The sequence below is a fragment of the Seriola aureovittata genome, chromosome 13, assembly GCF_021018895.1.
Source record: "Seriola aureovittata isolate HTS-2021-v1 ecotype China chromosome 13, ASM2101889v1, whole genome shotgun sequence".
Lineage (NCBI taxonomy): Eukaryota > Metazoa > Chordata > Actinopteri > Carangiformes > Carangidae > Seriola > Seriola aureovittata.
The window spans coordinates 11,287,208-11,311,403 of NC_079376.1; the positions used below are offsets into that span (position 1 = coordinate 11,287,208).

Genomic DNA, 24,196 nt, shown 5'->3' on the forward strand with positions numbered 1-24,196 from the left:
TGTCTGAGATATGGACTTGGATGCGCACTGAGCGACCGCCCACTCCACACATTCCTCTGTAGTCCGCCTGCTTCTCTTGGACGTTGAACAAATTGATTTGGGCGTTGATTATTCAAGGGGCATATTTCATAACTTTTGACTGGCTTCTCTCCACTTCCTACTCTTACTTTTCTCTGTGCATCTGCCTCTCTCTCTAATTCACACTCATATCCAGCTGCTGCTCTGCAGGATACAGCTAAAGGAGGCCCGTGGGCCATGTAGTTCAAGGCTCTGTCTCAAGTCTGATTGCACTGTAGCAGATCAGCGGTGTAACCTTTCTCCTTAGGGAGCCACGCAAAGTGCCCGGGCACAGCTGAGAGTCAGAGATAGGGAGACAGAGAGGATCCATAAGAAACTAAATCACTATCTTTGTTTGGAACAGAGACAAACCTTCATATCAGGCTGTTAATTTCTCAGATTGCAGTGGATGTAGTTCAAAGAAAGTTTGTGTATTCAAGTTTTGTCTGTTGCTGTTTTTCAGCACAGTGTGTTCTGACACACAAGAGCCAAATTCTTGCAGCAACATTTTACACATGTGTGTAACCTCACATAAATATGTCAACTTTTCAGGCCATTTAATTATTTTGTACCACTCCCATATAGATTAAAGGGAATTGCAATATGGAATGAAATCCATGACTGCATAAAACCTATCTACTGATAATGAATATTCAAGAAAGATTGGACACCAACCAATAAAGCATTCATCATAGGGACATGAGCTAAGGCACGGCTGCAAGCACGCTCCCGCTTGTTATTAATATAAATGATCTTCACCACAAATGACTAATCGACTCTACTCCATCCCTCTCTCTTGGACAAGGAAGTCAAATTCTTTTTCCCTGAAGATTAGTCCTTTAAAAATAAAGTGATAAACTTAACAAAGGACAAAATCCTGAGATCATAACTTAAAAAGCATCGATTTACAATGCACTGTGACTTATATTTGTACATCCGGTCAAGGCAAAGATTCAAGAAGAACGGGAACAGTTGGAAACGGGGCTACAGCTGTGGATTATTTTCATTATTGATTAATCTCTATATTATTTTCCTGAATAATTTATTCATTTTTTAATCTGTAAAATGTCTGCCAACATTTCCCAGAGCCAAGTTGACAAGTTTAAATTACTTGTTTTGTCCAAAACCCAAACATGTTTAATTTTTAATGACATAAACAGGGAAAAGCAGAAAGTGTTCATATTTGAGAGGATGGCATCAGAGAGTGTTTGAAATTTTTGCTTGACAAAAAGAGTCAGACAATTCATCAATTATTTTCTGTCAATCAACTAATGAATTAAAAGACAAATTGCCGTCGCCACAGAAAGAAAAACTTCTAGGTGCAGCTCAAACTTTAAAATCAATCGTTGAACCACAGAGTGCCGGTGGAAGATCACAAACAAAACCTGATTCTTCAAGATAACAGAATATCTGCTCTCTCAAATTGACAAACCATCCAGCTGAGACGCATTTTGCAGACTCAGATCCACAACTTGAGGCATAAAAGTTCAGTTCATTCAGGGCTGAATAGGCATGACAGGCACTTGTAAGAGTTAACAGAAAGTAAGCCATCAGCTATTAGAAAACCAGCAACAATCCCCGCTACTGTCATCAAACTCCATATAGCCAGATAGATTAGCAATGAGAAAAGACAGCGAGGGAAGAGTGACGCACAAAAATGAGCCACAGAGTAAATGAGGGTGTTATAGAGAGAAAATGAGACACTAGTGATTAATTAACTACTCTCTCCTCCTCGTCCTCATAAGGCCAGGATAATTTTGTGACTTTATACGAGTGCTGCAGTGCTGTGTGCTCCGACTTGGTCTCCTACATCCCAGTCAAGGCATGAAACATAGATCAAGAGGAAAGTTTGAGCAAGGAGAGAGTACGTATTATATGAGCCTATGGTTGATTGCTCTGAAACCAGAGGAGAGTGAGGGGGAGGAATACCTCTGGTGAACTCACTAGTACGTCTGATGTATTTCTTCCTCTTGAAACACACCTTATATAATACAAAAGTACTTGTAGATATAAACAGTCCACCCCAATGTCCCAATCCATCCTGAAAAGCAAGTTGCAGCCGCTGCTTCCCATTGGACCGTCAGCTCCTCAGTGTGTGTAGATTTTGTGTTTCTGTTCATGCCAATTCATATGCATACGTATTTTTTATTGTCCCCCAGCACTGTGCTGTAATCAGGTAAGCGCAGCGGCAGAGTAATCTCATTCAGATACTATGAACCACTACCTGACTCCTCCGCTGCTCCCCTCACATGTTTCATCTCTCTTCTTACTTTTCTTCCTCCCTCTCTTCCTCAGCAGCCTCCAGGCGCTCTAATCTGCCTTTCCCCCACTGGCTCACCTTCCTCTCCTCCCTCATCTAGTCCTCCCCTCGGGCACTCTCTATCGCCACATCACCAGCACCTAGCTTGGGTTTGTTTCTCTCTTTCTTCCGGATTTCCTGGGAAGACAGATCTGTGTCGTCTCATATTGTGTGTACGTAAGTTCATGTGTGCGTCGGGTGGTTGGGTGGAGTGGCACGTTTCTTGGGTTTGGATGCAGCATTAATTCACCCTATGATTTGTGTGGTGATTTGAGTGTGGGATGAAAGTGATCATGTGCATAATGGACACACATGTACCAACAGAGCAGGAGCTTGGACACAACTGGGGGATTTACACATCATCAATCAATGATGTTAGATATTAAAACAGGCTGCACCACACAAACAAGTAATAACTAAATATATCGCTACTAAATATTTACACCCAGTAACCGCAAGGTGTATCTGCTTCATTGTTAACCAAGCTAACTGTGAAAAATTGGTGAAATTAAATATGGTTGACATCTGACCTGAGAATTAATCAAAATGATAAAACTGGATATGTAAAAAAAATTATTCCATAAAGAAACACAAATTATAAAACTGAAATTCTTTACAAGCTAAAACATTTCTTTTACTGGTGAAACCTTATTTTATTAGTTTGAAACTGGCTAGCAGTTGCTGAAACTCAACAAGCACTTTACACACAAACGTTTGAGTAGCTGGTGCAACGCAATCCAGGTCTGCACATATAGCTGCCTTCAGTTTATTAAAAAACACAAGCAAATGCGTTGGTGGTCATATACACTGACAAAACAGGAATGCCTCTTTTCCAATTCCTCCCCAAATACACACAACACACATCTGTGTTCACACCCTCCGACCTGTGTGTGTTTGGATTGGAAATGAAAGCTCCCAGTAAGAGTGTTTGCCAAGGCGTCTGTTTGGCGAATAGATGATTTAGTGGGTGATTCTATGAGGAGATTCCTCTGTGGTCTCAGCTGGGATGGAGCGAAAGAGATAGTGAAGAGACACGAGTGGAGGACACTGCCCTAGTCGTTTGATGGAGAGGTGGAGTGGGATAGGAGCCTGGGTAATAAGGCTTTGCTTGTGTTCATATGCACACACACACGCACACACATGCACACACACGCACACACATGCACACACATGCACACACATGCACACACATGCACACAAACCTGAACATACACACAGAATTATCCAGATTAAATGCACTGCAGGTTGTATGAGACCAGAGAGTAAAAAGAGAGACAGGGAGAGGGTGTTGAGTCAGTGTGTAAGCCGCAGGGCAGCAAAGTCTTCCTCTACCACTAAGTCAGCTACTGATCTCATTTCTCCACAGATGGACTCCTAACACACTCTCATCAGGGGACAAATATATATTCCCTCTATTTCTTTTCCTTACACATTCCTGCACCAACGACCTCTCTTTATTCGTCTCCCACTCTCTCTTTCTTTTCCTTTCTCCTGGTTCCTTACTCTTTGCGTTTCCTCTCCCCTGTCTCTTCTTCACTCTGTCTTTATTATCCTCCTCCACCTCAATATCCCTCTCATTCTCTCATGCACTCTATTTTTCTCTGTGTCTCTGGTTTTAACCCTCTCCTCTATCCCATCACTTCATCCCGTGTCAGACTACACACCATTACCCTCTCCTCTATTCCTTTGATCAATCACAGCCAACAGGTGCTGTAAATTGTGCCTACTGGCGAACCGGCTGCCGCAGTGTCTCCCGTTTACGTTCATTCCCTGCCCTGCCTCCACCCCTGCTCTTTCACTTCGTTCCCCTTGCCACATCCCTCCAGCTCTTGCCCCAGTTTGTCAGCGAAGCAAAACTGGCCGTGTCTTGGAGCCCATCATTCATCTCCCCCCATCCTGTCATGTTGGCGGCTTGGCTGGTCTCAGACAAATAGCTTCACAGCAGATAATACAGCCACAGCCAGAAAAGAGCCAAATAAATGGCCCCGGCTCTGCCGACCTAATGGTCTTGCTCTCCACTTGGCCAGGGGACAGCGCTCAGCCCAGGGACTACATGGACATAAACATCCTCATCTAATGACGAAAACCTATAAGCTTGCACTAGCCATGACATACCCGCATCACCTATACACACCGTATGAATAAAACCTGTCGACCGTCAACACAACCAGTCTTGCAGTGACAAACATTTTATTTGCCTGGGGATATGGTTATTGTGTAGAAATCGCATGGTGATGTACAGCTGTGATGTGAAGGCTTCTGTTGCAGGAGTACACAACACTGAATTAATTCACATCTCAAAGCCCTAATCAAATGACACACGATATCCTGTACATACACACACACATACATACATACCAATGAAGCCCTCTACAATCTGTAGGGGTATTTGTCATATGTCAGGAAATTACAAAATCTGTGTTTTTATTCAAATGTTCAGCAAATTTTAAGCCATTTTCCAAAAAGGTGGCAAAGGGAAATGCTAATCACTGTGTGTTTCTGTCATTTAGTGCTGCAGCATGTGAATATTCTCAGCAGAGTGTAATAAGATTGCATAATTAAATGAATGCGAGTAACTTGTCTGTAAATTCGGCACATCGTGGCGTTTCATTTTTGCCTCCCACCTGAGATGGTATTTGTTATGGCGTATGTTAAAATTTGTCTCTCTGTCAGCACACCAGGTGGTGATTTCTTTTTTAGCAATCATGAATATTTGGGTTCCCTGGTAGAGTAGAGGCTGTTGCAGAAAGAAATACCAATATGCAATCTTCTTTTCTCTGTAGAAAAAGAAGTGGAGGCAGTTTCGATTGTTCAATCGTTGCTACAATTACATTTTTTTTAGGATACCAATTTTTCAACTTTAGCCAAGATTACGCAAATTTAAAATGTTTGTTAAAAACAGGTACACTGTAAAGTATTCATTAAGCATATATATTTCTGTTTTTAAGAATAAGTAAAATAATTCAACTGAATGAATTTCCACACTTTTTTGACACTAGACTTTTATGGTCTGACAACAGCATCATAAGCTAATTATCTAAACCAGCACAGTGAAGGTTTTCATTTAGGTGTGTCAATTCAGGCCTTCAAACAAGCCGGTCTGAAAGGTTTTTATCTTCCCACATCCTAACAAGGGAATTTAGTGAATTTCACTTCAACACTTGTTTAACACACAACTACAAAACATATAAGGTTTATTTTTTCTAACCCTGTTGGAAAGAACATGAAGAACCCTAAGTAAACAACATCTTTAAATTTAATGAGAAAATGTGTTATTTATAATTACCCTTAAGCGCTTTCTGATCTGAGCCAAGGTTAAGGTTCCTGTAAGGTTTAGGTGTAAAAACAACTTGGTTAAGGTTAGGGAAAGATTATGGGCTATTAACTGGAAAGGGACGTGGACGGTGGTCTTCTGTGTCAAAAGTTCGACATTTGCTCGACTTGTCCATCCACCCTGACCTCTTTCTTTGCCCCTGACAGGAAAGAGTCATCATCCCTATGGCCGTAGTGAACTTTGTCACTTCAACATTAGTATATTCTCTGTTTAAACTGCATTAATTTGATCATTAATCACTTATGAAGAAAAAAAGGAACAGAGAGCTTTAAATGAAAATATTCAGTCTGCTGTGGGTGTATTTATAAGCATCTGAAAGTTTTTGTGCCATTATCAGTGTAGGACTGAGAGAAGTGCCACCACCATAATTGCTGACTGCATCGTCTCTGTCTGCCTCTCACTGATGCGCCTCTGCTATTCCCCTTGATCATGGCTACTGTTGTCATCTCCTCTCCTCCAGTGTAATGAGTCAGTGTGTGATGTTGGATGGCTGCTGACAGTGTGTCCTATGACTCACATTGGGGTGGTACTGCTGTCCCTGCACATCTCAATACAGCCCCCCCCCCCATCCCTGCTCTTCTCTCTCTCCCTCAGCTTCTGTTTGGACTGTACCTCCCCCAGTGGGTAGCAACATCTGCTAATAATACACAAACATAATGTAAATGTGACACACACAAACATGAACCCCCCCCCAACACACACACACTTACATACGTGCGTGGTCCAGTTGGGCAGTTGTGCAGCTAAGCCATGGTGTTTAATGTCTTTTCATCAGTCACATACCTTTTTCTCTGTGGAGTAAGAGAAGCAAAAAAATAGATAAATAAACTGGGGAAAAAGGGAAAGAGCTGGCAGAAAGCACAAAGTGTTGGCCAGTGGAAAGTCCAATGATGATAGGGGCCAAATTGACTTTGGAACTGAGTGGGACTGTGTGGGTTTAATTGCATGTGCACGTGGTATGAAGGTTTGTGGCACAGTTTATACTTTGAGGGCTATTGGCTTTTGAGATTTAATACACGTGCCACTGCTAAGGTGTAAAACATAACACAACATATTTTATACTTGCCCTTGTCTTTATGACATTATTTCAGTCTTCATACCACAACAGTATTTTTTCCAAGTAGGATTTGTTTATTATTTAGATCCACAGACACAGAAAGATATTATTATTACTGGTCATGTCAGTGTCATTTTGTCAATGTATGGCAAACATAACACAATTCTGTACTGGTGTGAGGTCTGCTTAAGAAATACAGCTTTGCCTGCTTTATGTAAATACCACACTTAAACACCCTAGCTTTAAAAGGCCTGTGCACATGTAAACCTTGACGGGGGGCCTCAGGCCGTGCCGCTGCCTGTAAAACACTAACTGTTTATGGACGCCTGTACCTGCATCCTTCCTCCCATAAACACTTTGCTTTGTCCTCCTGAGATGAATGGGTGAGGAGGAGAGAAAGAGGAAGAGATTATGTTTTGTGTTAGGCCATGTCTGTACTAATTTCAAAACTACAGACGATCTGGTGATGGGATCACACCAGCTGCGGCGCCCTTGTCATGACTACATCACCAGTACTCAGTACTCCTACATCAGAGAACTTAGTCTTAACTTGGTCTTTGTTTTGATCTCAATTACACACCTGTAAAGTTTTGTGACTGTGTTGTGACGCTAACACTAAAATCTTTGCAGAGACATATTAACACCTGCAAAATTACTCAACACCTCTGTTGACTCACACATACACAGACTGACAAAGTGAAAACAACAAAACAACGTTTCTTGGCCAAAAGTTTTCTGTCCGGTAAAAAAAAAGTTTTTTTAGGTTGTTTGTAGACCACATTAAAACACCAAAACAATGCAAAGGCACGTATATCTCTTCAAGTGAAAGGACATTTATTTTTTATTTTTCAAGCATTTCTGGCTGTTTTCAAAACATTGTTTGTAACCTGAGCAAGCGTGAAGAACTGAGTGTGCCAGCAGGTCACAGCTCTCAAATCACTTTCACTTCACAGTTAACACCTGTCACGTGACAGTCAAGTTAGCATATATCAGTATTCTTAGAAGTTCTCTTTCACTTCTTGTTTATCCACTTAGGTGAGAATCTCTTTTCTGTGGTTGAAAAGCTTGATTTTGTTTGCATGGAAGGACTTACTAGAGAAAAACAATGCATTTTCAAATTTATTTGCATTTGTATGGACATGTTTTTATTCTCCCTTGTCCATGACCCTTGGAAACTGCTGCCCTCAGACTTCCCGTTGCCTCTCCCATGTTCGTTCCTGCTCTGAATGCAGACAGACTTTGTACTGTCCGCTTGGTGCCATTGTCATTGTTGAACCAAAGTTCTTTTTATCACACTGCTGCCCCCAACCCACTGTGATTTACTAGCTCTCTTCATCCATAGGCATCCACTCCAGCCAATCGCATTAAAGAGATAAATAACCAGACCAATAAAAGTGTTGTGAGGGGGCCGAATGGGCCCTGGAATGCTCATCGTCCATTTGGTGCAGTAAGCAATGGGGGGTGAGCCGGGGGAGGGTGGGGCTTTTAGTGGAAGGTTTTTTAGGGGTGATATCGTGATTGGTGGTGGAGGTGATGTCATGTCATCCATCTTAGGGAGCCACTTCATTAGGCTAATGGAAGGGCTGGACCGCTCACCGTTCATTACTGTACGTGAATGTGTGTGTGTGTGTGTGTGTGTGTGTGTGTGTGTGTGTGTGTGTGTGCGTGTGTGTGTGTGTGTGTGCGTGTGTGTGTGTGTGTGTGTGTGTGTGTGTGTGTGTGTGTGTGTGTGTGTGTGTGTGTGTGTGTGTGAGAGAGAGTGGTTGTCCTTCCATTCATGGCAGCTTCCAAGGCTAAAGTGGTTATGAAGACTAAAGTGATTTTATTAGCCAGGCACATAGCCCATCCCTGCGTATGGACATAACTGTGTGTGTGTGCGCACATAATCGTTTGTAGGCAAGTGTGTGTGTGTGTGTGTGTGTGTGTGTGTGTGTGTGTGTGTGTGTGTGTGTGCCAGTATTTCCACCCAGTGCAGTAATGACACTGTTTTTGGTGAGAGGAGATAATACAGTGCACCTGAGGAGCTAAAGCACACCTTATTCCTTTGATGTTTAAACTACAATCACGTTCTTTCAGTGACTTGCAAAAATGTGAAGTGCAGAGAGGATACTCACCACGCTTTAGGGTAATATCAGTGATAGACTTTGATTTGTCACTGACTTAAATTAGTATGTCACTTCAAATGTTCATTTTGTGACGAGTAAAGAGGACAAATGGAATCGCTCTTTGAATTTACTACGCTGCTCGACCTCCCTTCTCTCTCTGTCACTCTTCCTCTCTCTTTCCGTGTCTCCCTCTTTGTCAATTTTTCCACCTGAAGCCCACATGATTTTTTGTCTGGACATGTGCTGTTTCTACGAGAGTGATTCCTCTGATTCCATTCCTCCTTTTGTTGTCCAGGTCACTCCACCTTCAGCAGCGTGTTTTATCCATTTCCTTATATTTTTTTGATGTCATATGGGGCTTGACTCTGACGCGTTTTGTAACACCTTGTTGTGATCAGTGTTCTGTCCTTTACTATTCCTGTCTCTCAATTGTCCAGCAGTAAACCCTTTGTCATGTTCTCTGTTTATTGATCAAACTATAATGAAATGAGTTGACGTTTGAGCTCTCATGGTGCTGACAACAGGCTCCCATTTATCTCTCATTCAAGTCTCTGTTTATTCTAACTTTCATGTTAATACCTTAACAACGATAGTGGAATTAAGGGTGACATCAGACAAAGCATAATTTAAATCACAAACCTGGATTATTGGATTTCAAATTAAATTACATCTACACCTTCATTTAAATTAAACCCTTTATTTTGATTTTGAACACGAGAGATCAGGAAGTGAACCAGATGCAAAGTGTTTTTCTATTCACAAACCTCAAATTAAATTCATCACAGGCAACATCAGGAGAACCCCTCCATTGGCAAACTCTTTCAGTTTCCCTTCTCTTATTTTGTGGCACCGATAAGATGTCTCCACAGGACATTAACCTGATATTCCTTTAATCTTTTTATTCACCTTATTTAGACTATAGTTTCAGCGTAAGTGTACTATTTGTGCATCCATACTTGCACTGCGGAGGTGTTAATGAAACAGAATAGCCACACTGTGCCCAAGCTGTGCTTTAATGTTTTATTCAAAAGCCTCCATTTCTCATGGAAAGTAAATCTCAAAAAACAACAACAATGAAAAAGAAACGGAGTAGTTTCCTTGTAGCAACTTAAACATATGCTCTGTGTTGCCATTAAGATGTGTAAATGAGAGGAAGGGGTGGCCGGTAGCCTTAGCAAAGCCACCGGTATCCCCCATTCATTGACACCTGTTACCAAAGCAAAGGTACACCAGGCAAGCTGTTTCCTATGAATATTAATTCCTTCACTTTTAGCTTTTGTTACTGAAGGTTGCAAACTACTCCGAGTAGAAATAAAAATATTCCTTGCTTTTCAGTTATTATTCTTGGCAGCCATTAATTTGACGTGACGAGATCTGAGGAATGAACTGTGTTGTGACGTTGTCAGGCGAACATATGTAGCCGTGGACGTTTTCTTTGTACTCTGAGATAAACTTTGATGGTCTGATGGATTGAAGAACGCAAAAATCTGTCAATGCTTATTGGATTCCTGTCTAACATTTTAGACACGCGAAGACAGTCTTTCTGCTGACAGCTCTGAGTAAATATTCGTTAGCTTTTTATATAACAAGGGACAACATTATCCGAGGACTTGGGGATGTTGTTGTCGTAACTTGACGTAACCTGTAGCCCACAGGTTGCGTAAGGCTAGGCGTGGAACAGATATGTATGAAGTGATATATTTGTACAGGTTTTTACCCAAGGTATTTCAGCACCTGCTTTTAAGTGATAGCACTGAAGAAGATAAAGAGTCTTCCATTATCTGTATGAAGCAAAAACAGATAAGACAAAGCCTTTCGACTACTTACTAGATATGGTTCCTGGTGGCATGTTTGCTGAATTCTTCTTGCGTTGGTAAGTGCAATGTGTTTATATGTTAATCTGCAGTCATTTCGCATGGCGTCTGACTCTATAGTGTGCTTTCATAGCTTTGTGTACATATGTTACGTGCCTATGCCTGTATTAGTGGGCTTTTGCATTCCAGTTTGGCTCGTGTGCGGGTGTGCGCATTTACACACCACGGTGGCCTTTAACGCCTGTCCCTGGTGCAGATCGATTTTGTGCCTAGCCAGCAGCCCGCTGCTAACCTTGAGGTAAGCTGGCGTAATGAGATCGCATCTGACGACATTGACTCACACCTGACAGCACTGACACTCTCCTCCCAGCCAGGGAGAGACACAGGCAGGCAGTGGGAAAAGCTACATCCTCAGTGGTAGACTGTACTGCTAAATGCTTTGATTGTTTATTCTCTTAATATCACTTTATTATATGTTTCTGCTTTTTTCCTTTTGAATGCATAAATGGGTGACAAAATGACAGAAAAATATTATTACAATAAAATTTCTTGTCACAGCAGATTTTAATCACATTCTCCTTAATATGTTTAACTTGCAAGTGACAGAGTCAGTGTGTGTTGCACCATTGCAGACTTCTTTTGATAGCCCATAATCCCTAACTTATCCAAAACATCTCTCGGGAGAGAAAGTGGTATGTTGGGCATGTTTGCTCTGTGAGAACACCAAGATTTCAGCGTGAACCTCGCTGTTGTTCTTGAGACCTCAGCAGCTGCAGTTTCTTTGCGTGCAGCACAGTCGAATTCAGTCGTGTAGATTTGCTGTTGCATTGTGTGCGATCTGTAGGCACTGCTGCGTAATGCATGGCCCTCTGTCTGGCCAAAGCTGCGATAAGAAATCCTCTGTCTGTATTTTCTGACCCAGATGAAAACCTTGCTACAGCAGACCACAGAGATCATTCGTCACCAGCCAACACACACGCATTTGTGCACCCTGAACAATGTGGAATCTAATTTGAAAATAATTCAAAAGTTGCTGCCTGTCTGAGCCATCAGTGTAATATACTTGTGACCATAACATGAGATTACTCTTTCCTTTAGACCTGTGACAAGCATACTGAAACTGACTCACACATGCATGTATCAGGCTACAATTGGATGAGATGGGACTGGCATAACCATTATCTGAGTGGTGGTAATTGAAACAATAATAGACATGGTAACAGCTTGGAAAATAGCATTGATCCATCATCTCAGATGAGCCCTCTTTGTGCATTAATGCCATGACTAAATGGTGCAAACCGATATTGCTCTCGGTCATGGCTAGGTCTAGTTTGCTAATTGAAAAAGAAATGAGCAAGAGGAGGGGTTTGTGAGGTGTGGCAGAGTGATTCTCCCACCTTGCCTCAGCAGGGTTTTGAATCCCTCCCACAGCTGTTTTCTAAGGAAAAGATTAGTCAAAGCCATGGCACGATTTTGGCGGAAGTGTGGAATTGGAATTCAATTCTTGTATACCTACGCACAGATGTAAATGAGTAAGCCAGTGGGAACCAGATCGATAGGAATCTAACAACTCAGGAGCATCCTCAGTAGGTTACATCTTCTTCTCAACCTCGTCTACACGTTCGTCCTGTCTTGCTTTCTGCTGTGCAATCTGACCTTGACACATTTTCCTCTTCCTGGCCTACTGCTTTGCTGATGTCCAACTTTCTCCGGGTTGAAATGGCACTGAACTGCAGCTAGCCTATAGACTGAGCACTGCTGGGCTGGATGAACACATGGAAAATGAGATCACTGACCTACAGCAAAGGTTAGACTTCAGTAAGCATGAGCAGTCAGATGATGGCTGGTATAGGGGTTGGGGGTTTAATAAACTACTGCTGGCCATAAGCCTATTGTTTTACTTCTCTGCTCGCAACCTCATGTGGATATGTGTGTGTTGTGATGTGACTAAAGTTGCAGCTCTCATTGTGGCTAGCTGTATTAAGCTGAAATGCTGTTATTGATTACGCACAAAGGTTGAGATGGAAAAGCAACAGAGTGGGAATGGGCCCAGCTCCAGGTGCGTGTGTGTGTGTGTGTGTGTGTGTGTGTGTGTGTGTTAGTGTGATTGTGTATGTGAGCCGCAGCTGTGCCATCCGTCAGCCTCTGGCTTATCCATTAGGGGAAAAGGGGGCTGGAGAGTTTGGCAGAGGGGAAAACCAGTGTGAGGGAAAGAATAGTGTTTGAGACAGAACTGTAAAGTAACAAAGGAATTGTACTTTACTCATGTACTTTTCTGAAGTACTGGTACTTCTCTTGAGTATCTCTATCTGGTTAATATTTCTACTCTATAACTATAATTAGCTAAATCTATTTCTTATGCAGATTTGCATGTAAAACATATGATCAGCTTAAAATAAAAAGCACTGCTGCAGTTTAAACTACCACCTGGACCAAATGCAACACCATAACAGTTTCTGCATCAGTCATTTAACAGGGACCATTCTTATGAATCAGTGCATTTTGCTGTTAAATCTTTTGTTTATTTTCTTTGTAGTTTTGTTCTAGTTGCCGTTACTATTTTAACTAAATGAAGGATCAAAATACTTTTTCCTCTGCAAGTCCTCGTGCGTCTCTCCCTCTCTCTCTTGTTCCACTCACTCTCTAACCCTCTCTGTCCTTGTCACATGTAATTACTCACAAGCACACGCATTCTCTCTCCACATGTGTGCAAATCTCCACATCTATGTGTTTGTGTGTGTACACATATGCAGTATACACACAAAAATACATGGAGTAATTACGTCTACACACACACACACACACACACACACACACACACACACACACTCACACAAACCCCAACACACACACTGTTCGGCTGTTAGGATACTTTCTGTCTTCCTTCCTTCCCTTTACAGACACCTGTGGTTAGGTACGCACATGTACAAACACGCGCACACAGACACAGACACACGCGCGCACAAACACACACACACACACACACACACACACACACACACACACCTGGTCTCTCCCACCTCTGTGCCAGAGTGTGAGTCTCTTTATGAGAGGCCTGTCTGCACCCAACTGTGAGGCCCTTTTAATTAGAGCCCTGCTGTTAAGCACAGGCCTCCTCCAGTGGTCTCATCCACTCCCCACCACCTCCTCACACCTACACACCCTCTATGACACACACACACACACGCACACACACACACGCACACACACACACACACACACACACACACAGACACACCACCACTATGCTCCTCTTCCTCTCCCTGTCCATATGCCCTGGTTCACACATAGTATCCACATACATAGAGATTGTATATACTGTAGCTCAAATTGGAATTCATACCACACCTTCAGAATTCATGTCAAGAATCAGTTTATTATCAGATTTTAGTCTCCATCTTCAGTTTGGTTTTATTTTTTAAAAACTTCAACCAGTTATAAAGGGAAAAAAATGCATATTTGAGTTTGGCCATACATTTATAAAAGACCTTTGCAGTGGTTGCTTGAATTCTGTGTGAAATTCACAAAAAGTCTAAGCAAGACATGTAGTTTTGGTATATTTATCTACCAAATGTCATCGGGATATTAGAGAGTATAATATTTTGTTAAAGCCTTTTTTAAAATGGAATAATATGAATTAAGTAAATTTAAGCTTGAGGGAAACATTTGTAAACCATGGCTCTCTTCACAGACGCAGAAGAAAAGGGAACTAGTTAGACTTTTATGTTTAAGATTAATAGTATTAACAATTCAATATATAACCTAATTTATTCCCAATGGAAAATAGAGAGTTTTTGCATCAGGAAAAGTTAGTGTACACCTGTATGTAAAAAGAGTATATTGATGTAAAAGACAATATGTATTCCTTAGTCTTGAAGTCTTGAACAAATGGGTTGTTAATGAAGGATGACCTGAGCAGCATCTCTCAGTGTGTGAATCGGTAATAGGACACAATGACAACACAAGCACTCATATAACACCCTCAGCTGTGCAGCCACGGTCAACTTCTCCACAAAGTATTCCTGGAACTCAAGCTGTTCCATCACACTCATAACCTACATTCCTCCATTTCCCTTTTCGAGCAAGGCCAAACCTCTATGAAAAAAAAGAAAGAAAGAAAAGAAAAACATGTCTCCCTCATTCATTGATTCTCTTGGTTGCTATGATCAAAGAGCTGTTGTGTTTGGGAGGGGGACCTCCCTCTCTAAGCCGCTTTCATAAGGAACCTCCACAATCAGGGGTAAGTTGATTAGAAACAATGGCAGGTGGGTTGATATTATGTTAATCAGCTCTGGAATTTTCAGCTAAACTTCCTTAAGCTGCTGCAGTGTGTGTGTCACCCGGTTCCTGGCAGGAGGAGAGATTATAACCATACAACATACACATAATGCTTGCTAACCTCGGTCAGAAGTCTTACGACAGCACAGCTTTGTTTGAGGTTTAGAGAAAAAAAAAACAGTAAGGAGATCTGATAAATAAAATTAGTTTGGAGGAAACGCCGAGTACTTCCTGCGTCTGTGACTGCTTGTCTTCAGCTTGATGTGGGAAGACAGGTTGTTTAGGACCGTGGGGAATGAGGGATGGAGAAAGAGCAGGGTGGAGGAGGAGGAGGAGGAAGGCTGCAGCTGTTGTTGTGTGTAGTTTGTGGTTTGCCAGAAATCACAGCAGAGCCCAAGAGAGGCACAGCCCAGGTTGCCTTAATGAAAGAATAAGATAGATAGATAGATAGATAGATAGATAGATAGATAGATAGATAGATAGATAGATAGATAGATAGATAGGTTGATTGATTGATTGATTGATTGATTGATTGATTGATTGATTGATTGATTGATTGATTGATTGATTGATTGATTGATTGATCAATCTACCTCTTTTCTCCTCGCCTCCCCTGTCTACGAGTTAAACACCCCTCCAATCCCAGGGATTTAGCATGAAAGGCAGAAACAAAGCACCTTTTCTTCCTCCACCTTCTGTGTAGTAAATGTCGCTGTGCTGAGAATCCTCCCCTGTCTCTATCTGTATCGATCCTTCCTCTTCCTCAGAGGAACAGACAGCTAGCTCCTGCTAGGGCCCTTTTCCTTCTGTTCACAGGGCGGACGTTTTTATTATGATTGTTTTTAAAGATTTTTTTTTTTACTCTCTCTCTCTGTCTCTCTCCCTCTGCCCAGGGTTGCAGATATTGCCGAAAGCAGAGAGAGAAAAAAAAAGGACAGGGAGGGGAGAGAGGAAGAGCGAGAAAGAAAGTTATTTTGCTGAAGGACATTTGCAGAGGCAGCTTTTAACACCCCCCCCCCCTTCCTTTTCCCTCCATCCCTCCTTAAACACACTTCTCCCTTTTCTGCTTTTGAAATATTGAGAATCATTGCAAATTCCTCTGGCCTCTTCCTGTTTGATGCTACTGTCCTCCCCACAGCTCAGCGATGGAAATGCACTTGGAAAGGGCTGAGCAGCAACAATTCCCCCCCTTGCAGGACCTCCTCGCTCCCCCCTCCAGGCCCCAGTAAACGGGTCTGAGCTTTGTTGGTTCCCAAGCTGCACCTCTTCTCCGGCTCCCCGTGCTCTTTGCCTGAAGGCCAAGCTCTCCCTCTGGGCTGGCTTTGGCTGCTCATTTCTACTAACAAGGGGTGGCTCTCCGAGGGCTTGCCTTTTTAACCTACACCAACATGCATGCACACAAACACACACACACGCACACACTCAGCTGAAACAGATTGTAAGAGTGACCCGGCTGACTCCTGTCACTTTATTCTTTACTTTTCACCACTCTCCCAGCGTACACACATCACAGCAGACTGTTGTCCTCATTTCTCCCTGATTGCTTTGCCGTTTTTCTTTTAGTGCACAGATGGATGCATTTTAGATGCTATTTAGGTTTTCGCTAACTAGTAGGGTGCAGATGCCTGTGTTGTGGGTAGCTCAAGAATAAGCAGCCTGAGCTTAGATATGAACAAGAGCTTTTCTTTTCTTAAAGGCTGCATTCTTTAGCGTATGAAGCTATTGCTGTCGTTTCTCCAAAAGGAAAACAGTAAATAGCTGCTAAATAAAGCCAATGCTGTTAAAGTTGCACTGCGCAGAGGCTAACCAACGGTCAAACCACGGCTGGAGAATTCTCCCCCGTCGCTTTCATGTAAAACAGGAGAGCGGATCTTGACGATGAAGCGAGTGCAGCAGACTGAGATCATAGACGTGTTACTGCTTAACAGCCTGCTTTATGGGACTGGCTCTCTTTGTGTTTTAATGAGGAGGCCATGGATGGGTGGAAAGGCGAGGAGAAAGAGAAAGAGAGAGAAGGGGGAAGGTTGAGTCTGTCAGGGAAGATGAGAGATTAGAAAAGATTGAGAAAGAATAAAGGATTGAGTGTTAGAAGAAGTGAGAGATAAGTTTTATGTCCCTTTCTCTTTTCTGGTGTAATCAGGAGTGAGAGAAGAGGCTGAGGGGTCCTCCTTAAAGTGCTGCTGTTAATTTTTCACATCACAGGTACACTTGACAATACTCTTCTCTTCTCTTCTCTTCTTGTCAAATGATTCATTTTGTGGTTTGTTTCTCTCCAGGATTTTCGAATTGAACAGGACTTTTTTTTGCAAATAAATGTAGACACCTTTGTGCGCATGCTCAATTCCTCTCTATATTTACCTCCCTCTGAAAAGTGTTTTGAGCCCCAAGTGCATTGGCATGAGATTGGCAGTTTGCTGTGTGCTGATAAAATCACGATCCGTGTGTGTGTGTGTGTGTGTGTGTGTGTGTGTGTCTGTGTGTGTCTGTGTTTAAGTGTGCCTGCTGGTTAAAGGGAGGAAGAAGGGGGGAGTGAAGGCTGGACACCTCAGGAATCTTTTTTCGATAACAAGTTCCCCCAGCACGCTCGAGCTCTGTTGTACAATTTTGTGTGTTTTACTGCACTGTCTGTGTGTGTTTGTATGTGTCCTCTGGGGAGGGGTGTTTCTGCAGGATTGTTGCTGTATTGTTATTGGCCACAAATGAATTATTTTTCATTTGCCATTGGTCACACACAAACACAAACACCTGGAAAATGCAAAAACATACTCACAGCAAATCAAAATTGACATTTTGATAGTGGTATGGTTTTTGTCTCATATTTTTTATACTAGTAGAAATTCACACACTCAAACAAACAAACAAGCGCACACACATTCCGTCCTGTGGAGCGTGACTCCAGGTCACTGCTCATGCCTCGTGTGCACCAATGCAGGGTTTTGCAACAGCAGAGCCGTCACTGACTCATCTGTCCTTTACTCTGCTCTCCACTCTGCAGGCTGCCTCATTAAACTTTCAGCTGAACAGTTAAAAACTCTTCTGCTGTTCGGTCCCAACTGGCCCCGGCATAAGAGGGGTAAATTAAATTCAGTCTGTCCATTGGGTTTGAACTCAGATGGAAGGATGGCATTTGCCAAGTCAGTCTGCAGCAAAGCAATGCAGCGTGGCCACAGGTGGTGCTTTGTGAGCCCTGACATCAACCTCACAGTCTGTGATGACCCAGACTGGGCTGTAATATAACTTATCTTTGTTTTGTTTTTTTTTCTTTTTTCTTATTATTCTATCTGTCTCTCTCTCTGTTTCCGTGTCCCTAGTCAACTCTGGAGATGGAATCGACTACAGCCAGCAGAAGAGAGAGAACATCGGTGACCTGATCCAGGAGACTCTGGAGGTGTTTGAGCGCTACGGAGGAGAGGACGCATTCATAAATATCAAATACATGGTGCCCACCTACGAGTCCTGCATGATCAGCTGAGGAGGGCCATCACCTTTGACGTTGCACAGACTCTTGACTTTACTTCTTTTCCACTCTTTTTTTATCTGCCCTCCCCACCACCACCTCTACATGAAACCCTTATCTTATCCCTTTTTTATCCTTGTTTTCCCCTAATCTCAACCCGACTCCACTTGTTCTCTTTTTCTTTCTGAACCCAGCACTACGTCCTCTGCTCGGTTTTGCTCCCATCCATGAGCTCCAACCCACCGCTCCTTCCTCTCTACCTCCCCCCGGCTCTTTAGCATCCTTTTTAAATTCTTATTAAATTCACAAGTCTTGAAGTATTTTCTGTCTGACTATATTTATTACTATAACTTAATACCAATATAAGTTTGACAGAACAAATTTTCCTCATTAAAATATGCCAGTATGTTATGATATATTATCCTTTTATTGTTATTTTTTTTATTACTTTTATTTAGCTAGCCGATAAGGAATCCATGATGCATAGTGATGTATATTTCAAACAGAGTTATGCATCACACACTCTTTCAAAATGTATGAAAACATATTGATTTTAGAGTAAAACTTCACCCAGAATTTATCTTTTGACTATCAAACGCTCATCCCCTGAAGACCTGAATGTTGACTGTAAAAAGTTTGCTACTTGCTCCTTCTCAGAGAATAGCAGCTGCGGCCAGCTTAAATTTATGTCAGCATCAGTAGATTCCTCTGCATGGTGACAAGATTTCAAGGCGGAAAAAGTGTCAACAGGTCTATAGAAACTTCTCCAACCACTCCTGCAGCATTTTTTGTTTTGTTTTTTTACAGCCACCCTTTACAGTAAGTATGCAGGGTATGAGTACTACTCTAAAGACTGGGTCACTTAAATAGATATGATATTTTGGAATATAAATATTAAGAACTTCATTTTCCTGTGCTGAAACAGTAAACAAATGAAAGCTGTTATCTCTACACTGCAGAGCTTTGAATTAAAAAGGTGCTAATGCAGTTCTGAGAGGTAGAAAAAAAGAGTGATTTTAGTTATGCAGGTCTGTCTTTCCTGTGTCAGATCATAACGTCCTGTGGCACTGTGTTTTGTCCTGCTCTACAACTGCTTCTTTTCACAACTGCAGTGATGTTTTGTATTGTATTGTAACACTGTACCCATTCTGTCACAAACCCAGCTGGAGACAGAGCCTGTCTAAACACGCAATGCAAGACGCATAGGAATGACGGCCGACAGCATTCCTCTAGACAAACACACACTCATATGTGCACACGTTTGGGTACCATCCTTTGAACTCACAAACCCCACAGTGATCTTAGCAAACACTTGGTGTGTATGCAGGCTTATTGGTTGAGTGTTTGTGTATGACATCATATGTGCGCTCTTTGTTTATCAAGACCAGCCAGTAACTCAGTCGGCATCTTTAACCAACTTTGTGTTCTCACGCTGTGCAACTGAAGGTGCTCTCTCCCTTTATCCTGTCATAGACAGTCCAGACACAATAGAAGTTTAGCGACAGTACCCAACCCACCCTCCCCCACACACACACACACACATACATATACACACACACACACATACACGCACACACACACAAGGACACACACTTGCGCATATACATATACAATCCTGCGACCCACAGGGGAAACATGGTGTAATTGATTTCTGACACTCACAAGGACACTTGCACCGTCTCTTATTGTAAGTCATGTCTCCAGCAAAAGCAACTTTACAGGCCTGCGGAGGAATCTATTCTCAAGCAGAAGACAGGTTCATAATGCTCATATTTCAACCTCAGAACATCTTGAAAAGAATGTTACTGAATAGGTGTTCCACACTACTGAACCCGGCCGAGTGGCTCTCTGCCTGCTGCTTGATCTGTGCAGTGAAAGACGAAAAGGAGTACCAGAGTGGTCCCCTTTCAACACAAAAAAACACTTTTCACCTTAATAACTGAGGCTGCATAACAAAACAAATATAGCAACAGTGGAGGCGCATGAACTGCTTTTAAAGGGGGTACAATTTCACCTCTGTTCTCACTTGATGAACGGATCGAACTCTGAATAGCCTGTGGTTCTGTCGAACTGTATCAGTGACGCCCCGCTGTCCCGCTTCACCTGTCCAATTTTACTGAGCCACAGGCTAGCAGCTAGCCAGTCACGGAAGGAGAGCTTAGAGATACAGAGGACAACTACAAAACAGGATCAAGTGAAACATGGCAAACATTTTTGCCAAGCTTTTTTTTTCTTCTTTTTTCTTTCATAGAGCGCTTCCAATATTTTTCTTCAGAACAAGACTCGACAGACATTTTACTCGCACCTCCCATCTGTTCATCGCAGCCCTTCGCTTCAAGCTAGCATACAGTGTCACACAGCCCATAATATACAGAAATTTCCTAGAGTTCACATCTTCACACTTAGAGGGCTGGGGCAATCTGATTGCTTTGGCTCAATTAGGTCACATCACAGGAGCTAATGAGCATTAAATGTTAAATGGCATCCGTTTCGACCTCTTCAGGAACCCACTGAAGCTCATTAAGAAAGGTGACAGAAGGGAACATCAGAGTATATGGTCTCGAATCTAGAGCTGCACACACATACACACGCACAGAGCTAACCACACATGACGTACGCATACACAGTAATGGCAAACAATACCAAATAACAACACCAAGCTGTAATTGCTCATGCAAGTAATAGAGTCAACTGTGAAATGAACAGAAATGGAGGCAGCCAATGAGGTTATTTGGTCTATCAAAGGCATCAATGCGTGACTGGTCCAGACCTACAGGCCCGGAAGGACCATGCATGACATTATTTGAATTTCTCCCATATCTCCTGTCCTGTTGACATGAAAAAACTGAAAAAATAAATGAATTTAGCATAGAGCAGAAATTGTCCTGATAATCATATTCTGACCCTTTCCCCTTAGTCATAATGAGCAATTGATCATTTTGTGACTATGGGTACCCTAGCATACACAAGGAAATAAATAGCTCCCCGTTCAGTATATTTCCTCCAGTCATAGAACACAGGTTATAACATCATGCTCTACTTCCCTACAACAGATACTATCTATCGCAGATAAAGTCACATTATTATTTTCAGTTGAGAGCATTTCCAAGTTGTTTTTTTTTTTTTTTTTTTTTATTCCTTGTCTATTGTGAAAGATCTGGCTGATGGCATCTGGGTGATGTTACTGACCTTAAATGTTACTCAGCCATTTTGCAACATCTCTAGGCTCTTTGTTAAAGATATATGCTGAAGAGATTAAGGCAATTCTGTCTTTGAAAAAAGAAAAAAACCCAGCAGCTTCAAATTCAAGGTAAAAAAAAAAAACACTTGCTGATACTGTTCCAATGTTTCACTGCTCCTGTGTGTCTATTCAAATTTCTTTGTAGTCTAGGGGAAAATCACATGGTTATCACATGGTTCACGTGTATGTTTTCCACAGGTTCCAAGGTGGTGCGTTCAGTGTGCTGTGACCCCGCTGTTAACCACTGAGCGTGTAGCATTCTTGCACACCTGCCTTCGTCCTTACAAGGGTGAAATGGTGTTCTCTAATCCACAACCTGGTCTAATCCTCACTCTCCATTGCAACTGGACTCCGGGGGTCAACCCTAGACGATGTGGGGCCTGTGGGCACTCGCTCAGCTCCGGGGTTATTATTAGCCTAGCTAGCTCAGCCCTTCACAACAGCTGCCACTGCCCTGCAGCAAGCAATAACTCCCACCGAGGAACACATGCAAGCCATTTCACTGATGGAAACCCTAAGCATTACACCGACATGGGACGATTTATACACAGAATTCATACAGCCACAGAGATCAACACATTCGACCGCGCAGACAAGTGTTTACATGTGTGTCTGGCTCGCACCCCGCAAGCTACTCCAGCCTTCAGGTTGAGCCGTTATCTCAGAGTTAACAGTGAGCTGGCTCCACGGAGCTCAAGTTTGTCCTTGTGCATCTCCGTCTCACCACATCACAGTGGTGGCAGGCCAACAAAGGCTTTTGTATTGCAGTGAGCTGCGCAACAAAAGCTACACAAACACGCAGATAGCGTTCTGTTGACGGAGGGGAAAAAAGAGATTGAGAAAAGTAGAGAAACGGCTGAGATTGAGGAAGGAAGAAAAAGACAATTATGGAAGAGGAACGTCAGCTTGAAATATGTGTATGAGTGTGTTTATGTGTGTGTGTGTGTGTGTGCACGCGCTTGCGAGAGAAACCGTGTTGAATAAAGAGGAAGACAGGGAGATATGTTGTGCCTGAGCTTGGAGTCGGACCGGCAGTCCAAGATGAATCCAGCGTGGAGAGAAATGATGGGAAGGATAGACTGTGTGGGCCGTGTGGAGATGGATGGATGGAAGGAAGTGGGATGTTGTGTCACCTGGTAGAGAGAGCTGTCTAGATCCGGCCAGACCTGAGATTTAGGAGCAGTCAGCTGCAGAGAGAGGAATAAGAGACCAGGGAGGAGGTGGAGAGCGTGGAGGTTTTTCCCTCAAAAGTGAAAAACAGAAGAGGACTGAGGGGACAGCTGGCACTCAACGATGTCACCATGCTCACATATCCAGACAAACTAGCTGAATGCGAATGCCCTGCTTTGCGTTGAAAATATAATAATTGATCCATAAGGGTCATATTTATGATCAAAGTTGGATTATGTGTTGCATGTTGGAGAATTTGTTAAGCATTCAAGAAGTCTTCATTTGTCCTCTCCTTTATCACATACTTCCTTTTTTCCTCTGTTCCCTTCTTCTGCCGTGCTGTCTCTCTTATCCCAATGTTATAGTCTCAAAAGGCAGATTGTTAGGACCAGCAATGAGGGGATTGTGCTGTGCAACAGAAATAAATGCCCCCCTGGGAATGATTCGTCTTGTTCGTGTCTGCCTGGCGGACTCCGGGGACCGACTGAGCATGTGCAAGACAGGACAACACAATGGAGATTTATCTATCTGCCTCTCCATATGCCAGGTGTCTGATTCACAGGCTTAATTCAAGAGTGGTGGAATAATGTAAACATTTTGAAAGAGGAGCTCATATTCTGTTTTCCTTGTGCAGTCCTCTGTAAAGCTCCCCTTAAATATTAATAATGTCTGCTAAAATCTCACATCCTGGTTTACTGTTTAGGTTTGTATCTGTGCTTATGTGTGTGGCTGCCAGCGTGTTTAGATCCCAGAGCAGGCCAAACCACAGGATCAATCGTTCTCTGAACAGATGCGATCAATCGGGATTCTCTTCGTCAATCTCCTTCTCCCACTTTCTCTGTTCTTCTTCCTCCTCTTCCTCTCCTACAGGTCTTATCACTCACAAACACTCATTTCTTTCCCTGCCATGGGCTGGCAGGCGCATACAAACAGGCGAACGAGCAAGTAAACAAATACAGTGGGAGCAGGAATGGACCCACACTGTTAACAAGTGGCGGGGACAGACGCAGCATCGGCTGGACTTCTTTAAGCTGTATTGACACCAGTGTGTTCTCCGCAAGAGACGGAATGAGGAAGGAGGAGTGGGTGAAACTTGTTTATCCTCAGCCTGTGTGAGTGTTTCTCACTGCAAAATAGTAAGTTGTGCTTTTGTGTGTCATTTCCTCCTGTTGATTGATGATCAGCAGGTTCGAGGTGGGAATTTGGAGGTGATGTTTTCCCATCACAGCCTTCTATCACAAATGGCTCCAGCTGCGCCGACCCCCCTCCCCTACCAATCACCCCTCTCCCCGCCCGTCTGTGCGACAACAGGCAGGCCAACAGGCATTTCCATCACCAGATTGCCAAACCACTGGAGCATCTAGAATACAACACCCAAGGTGAC

General features: G+C 42.7%; 1 protein-coding gene across 7 annotated transcripts in view; it reads left to right on the top strand.

Annotated features, from left to right (window-relative positions):
- pacrg (PARK2 co-regulated) overlaps positions 1-18,721 on the top strand; it is a 187,357-nt gene extending 168,636 nt beyond the window's left edge. For all 7 annotated transcript variants that reach the window (XM_056393305.1, XM_056393302.1, XM_056393307.1 and 4 more), the window contains one exon: positions 18,256-18,721. In XM_056393305.1, coding sequence (XP_056249280.1) covers positions 18,256-18,416 — 161 coding nt within the window. In that variant the 3' untranslated portion in view covers positions 18,417-18,721. The remainder of the gene's footprint in view (positions 1-18,255) is intronic.
- Positions 18,722-24,196: the final 5,475 nt, after the last annotated feature.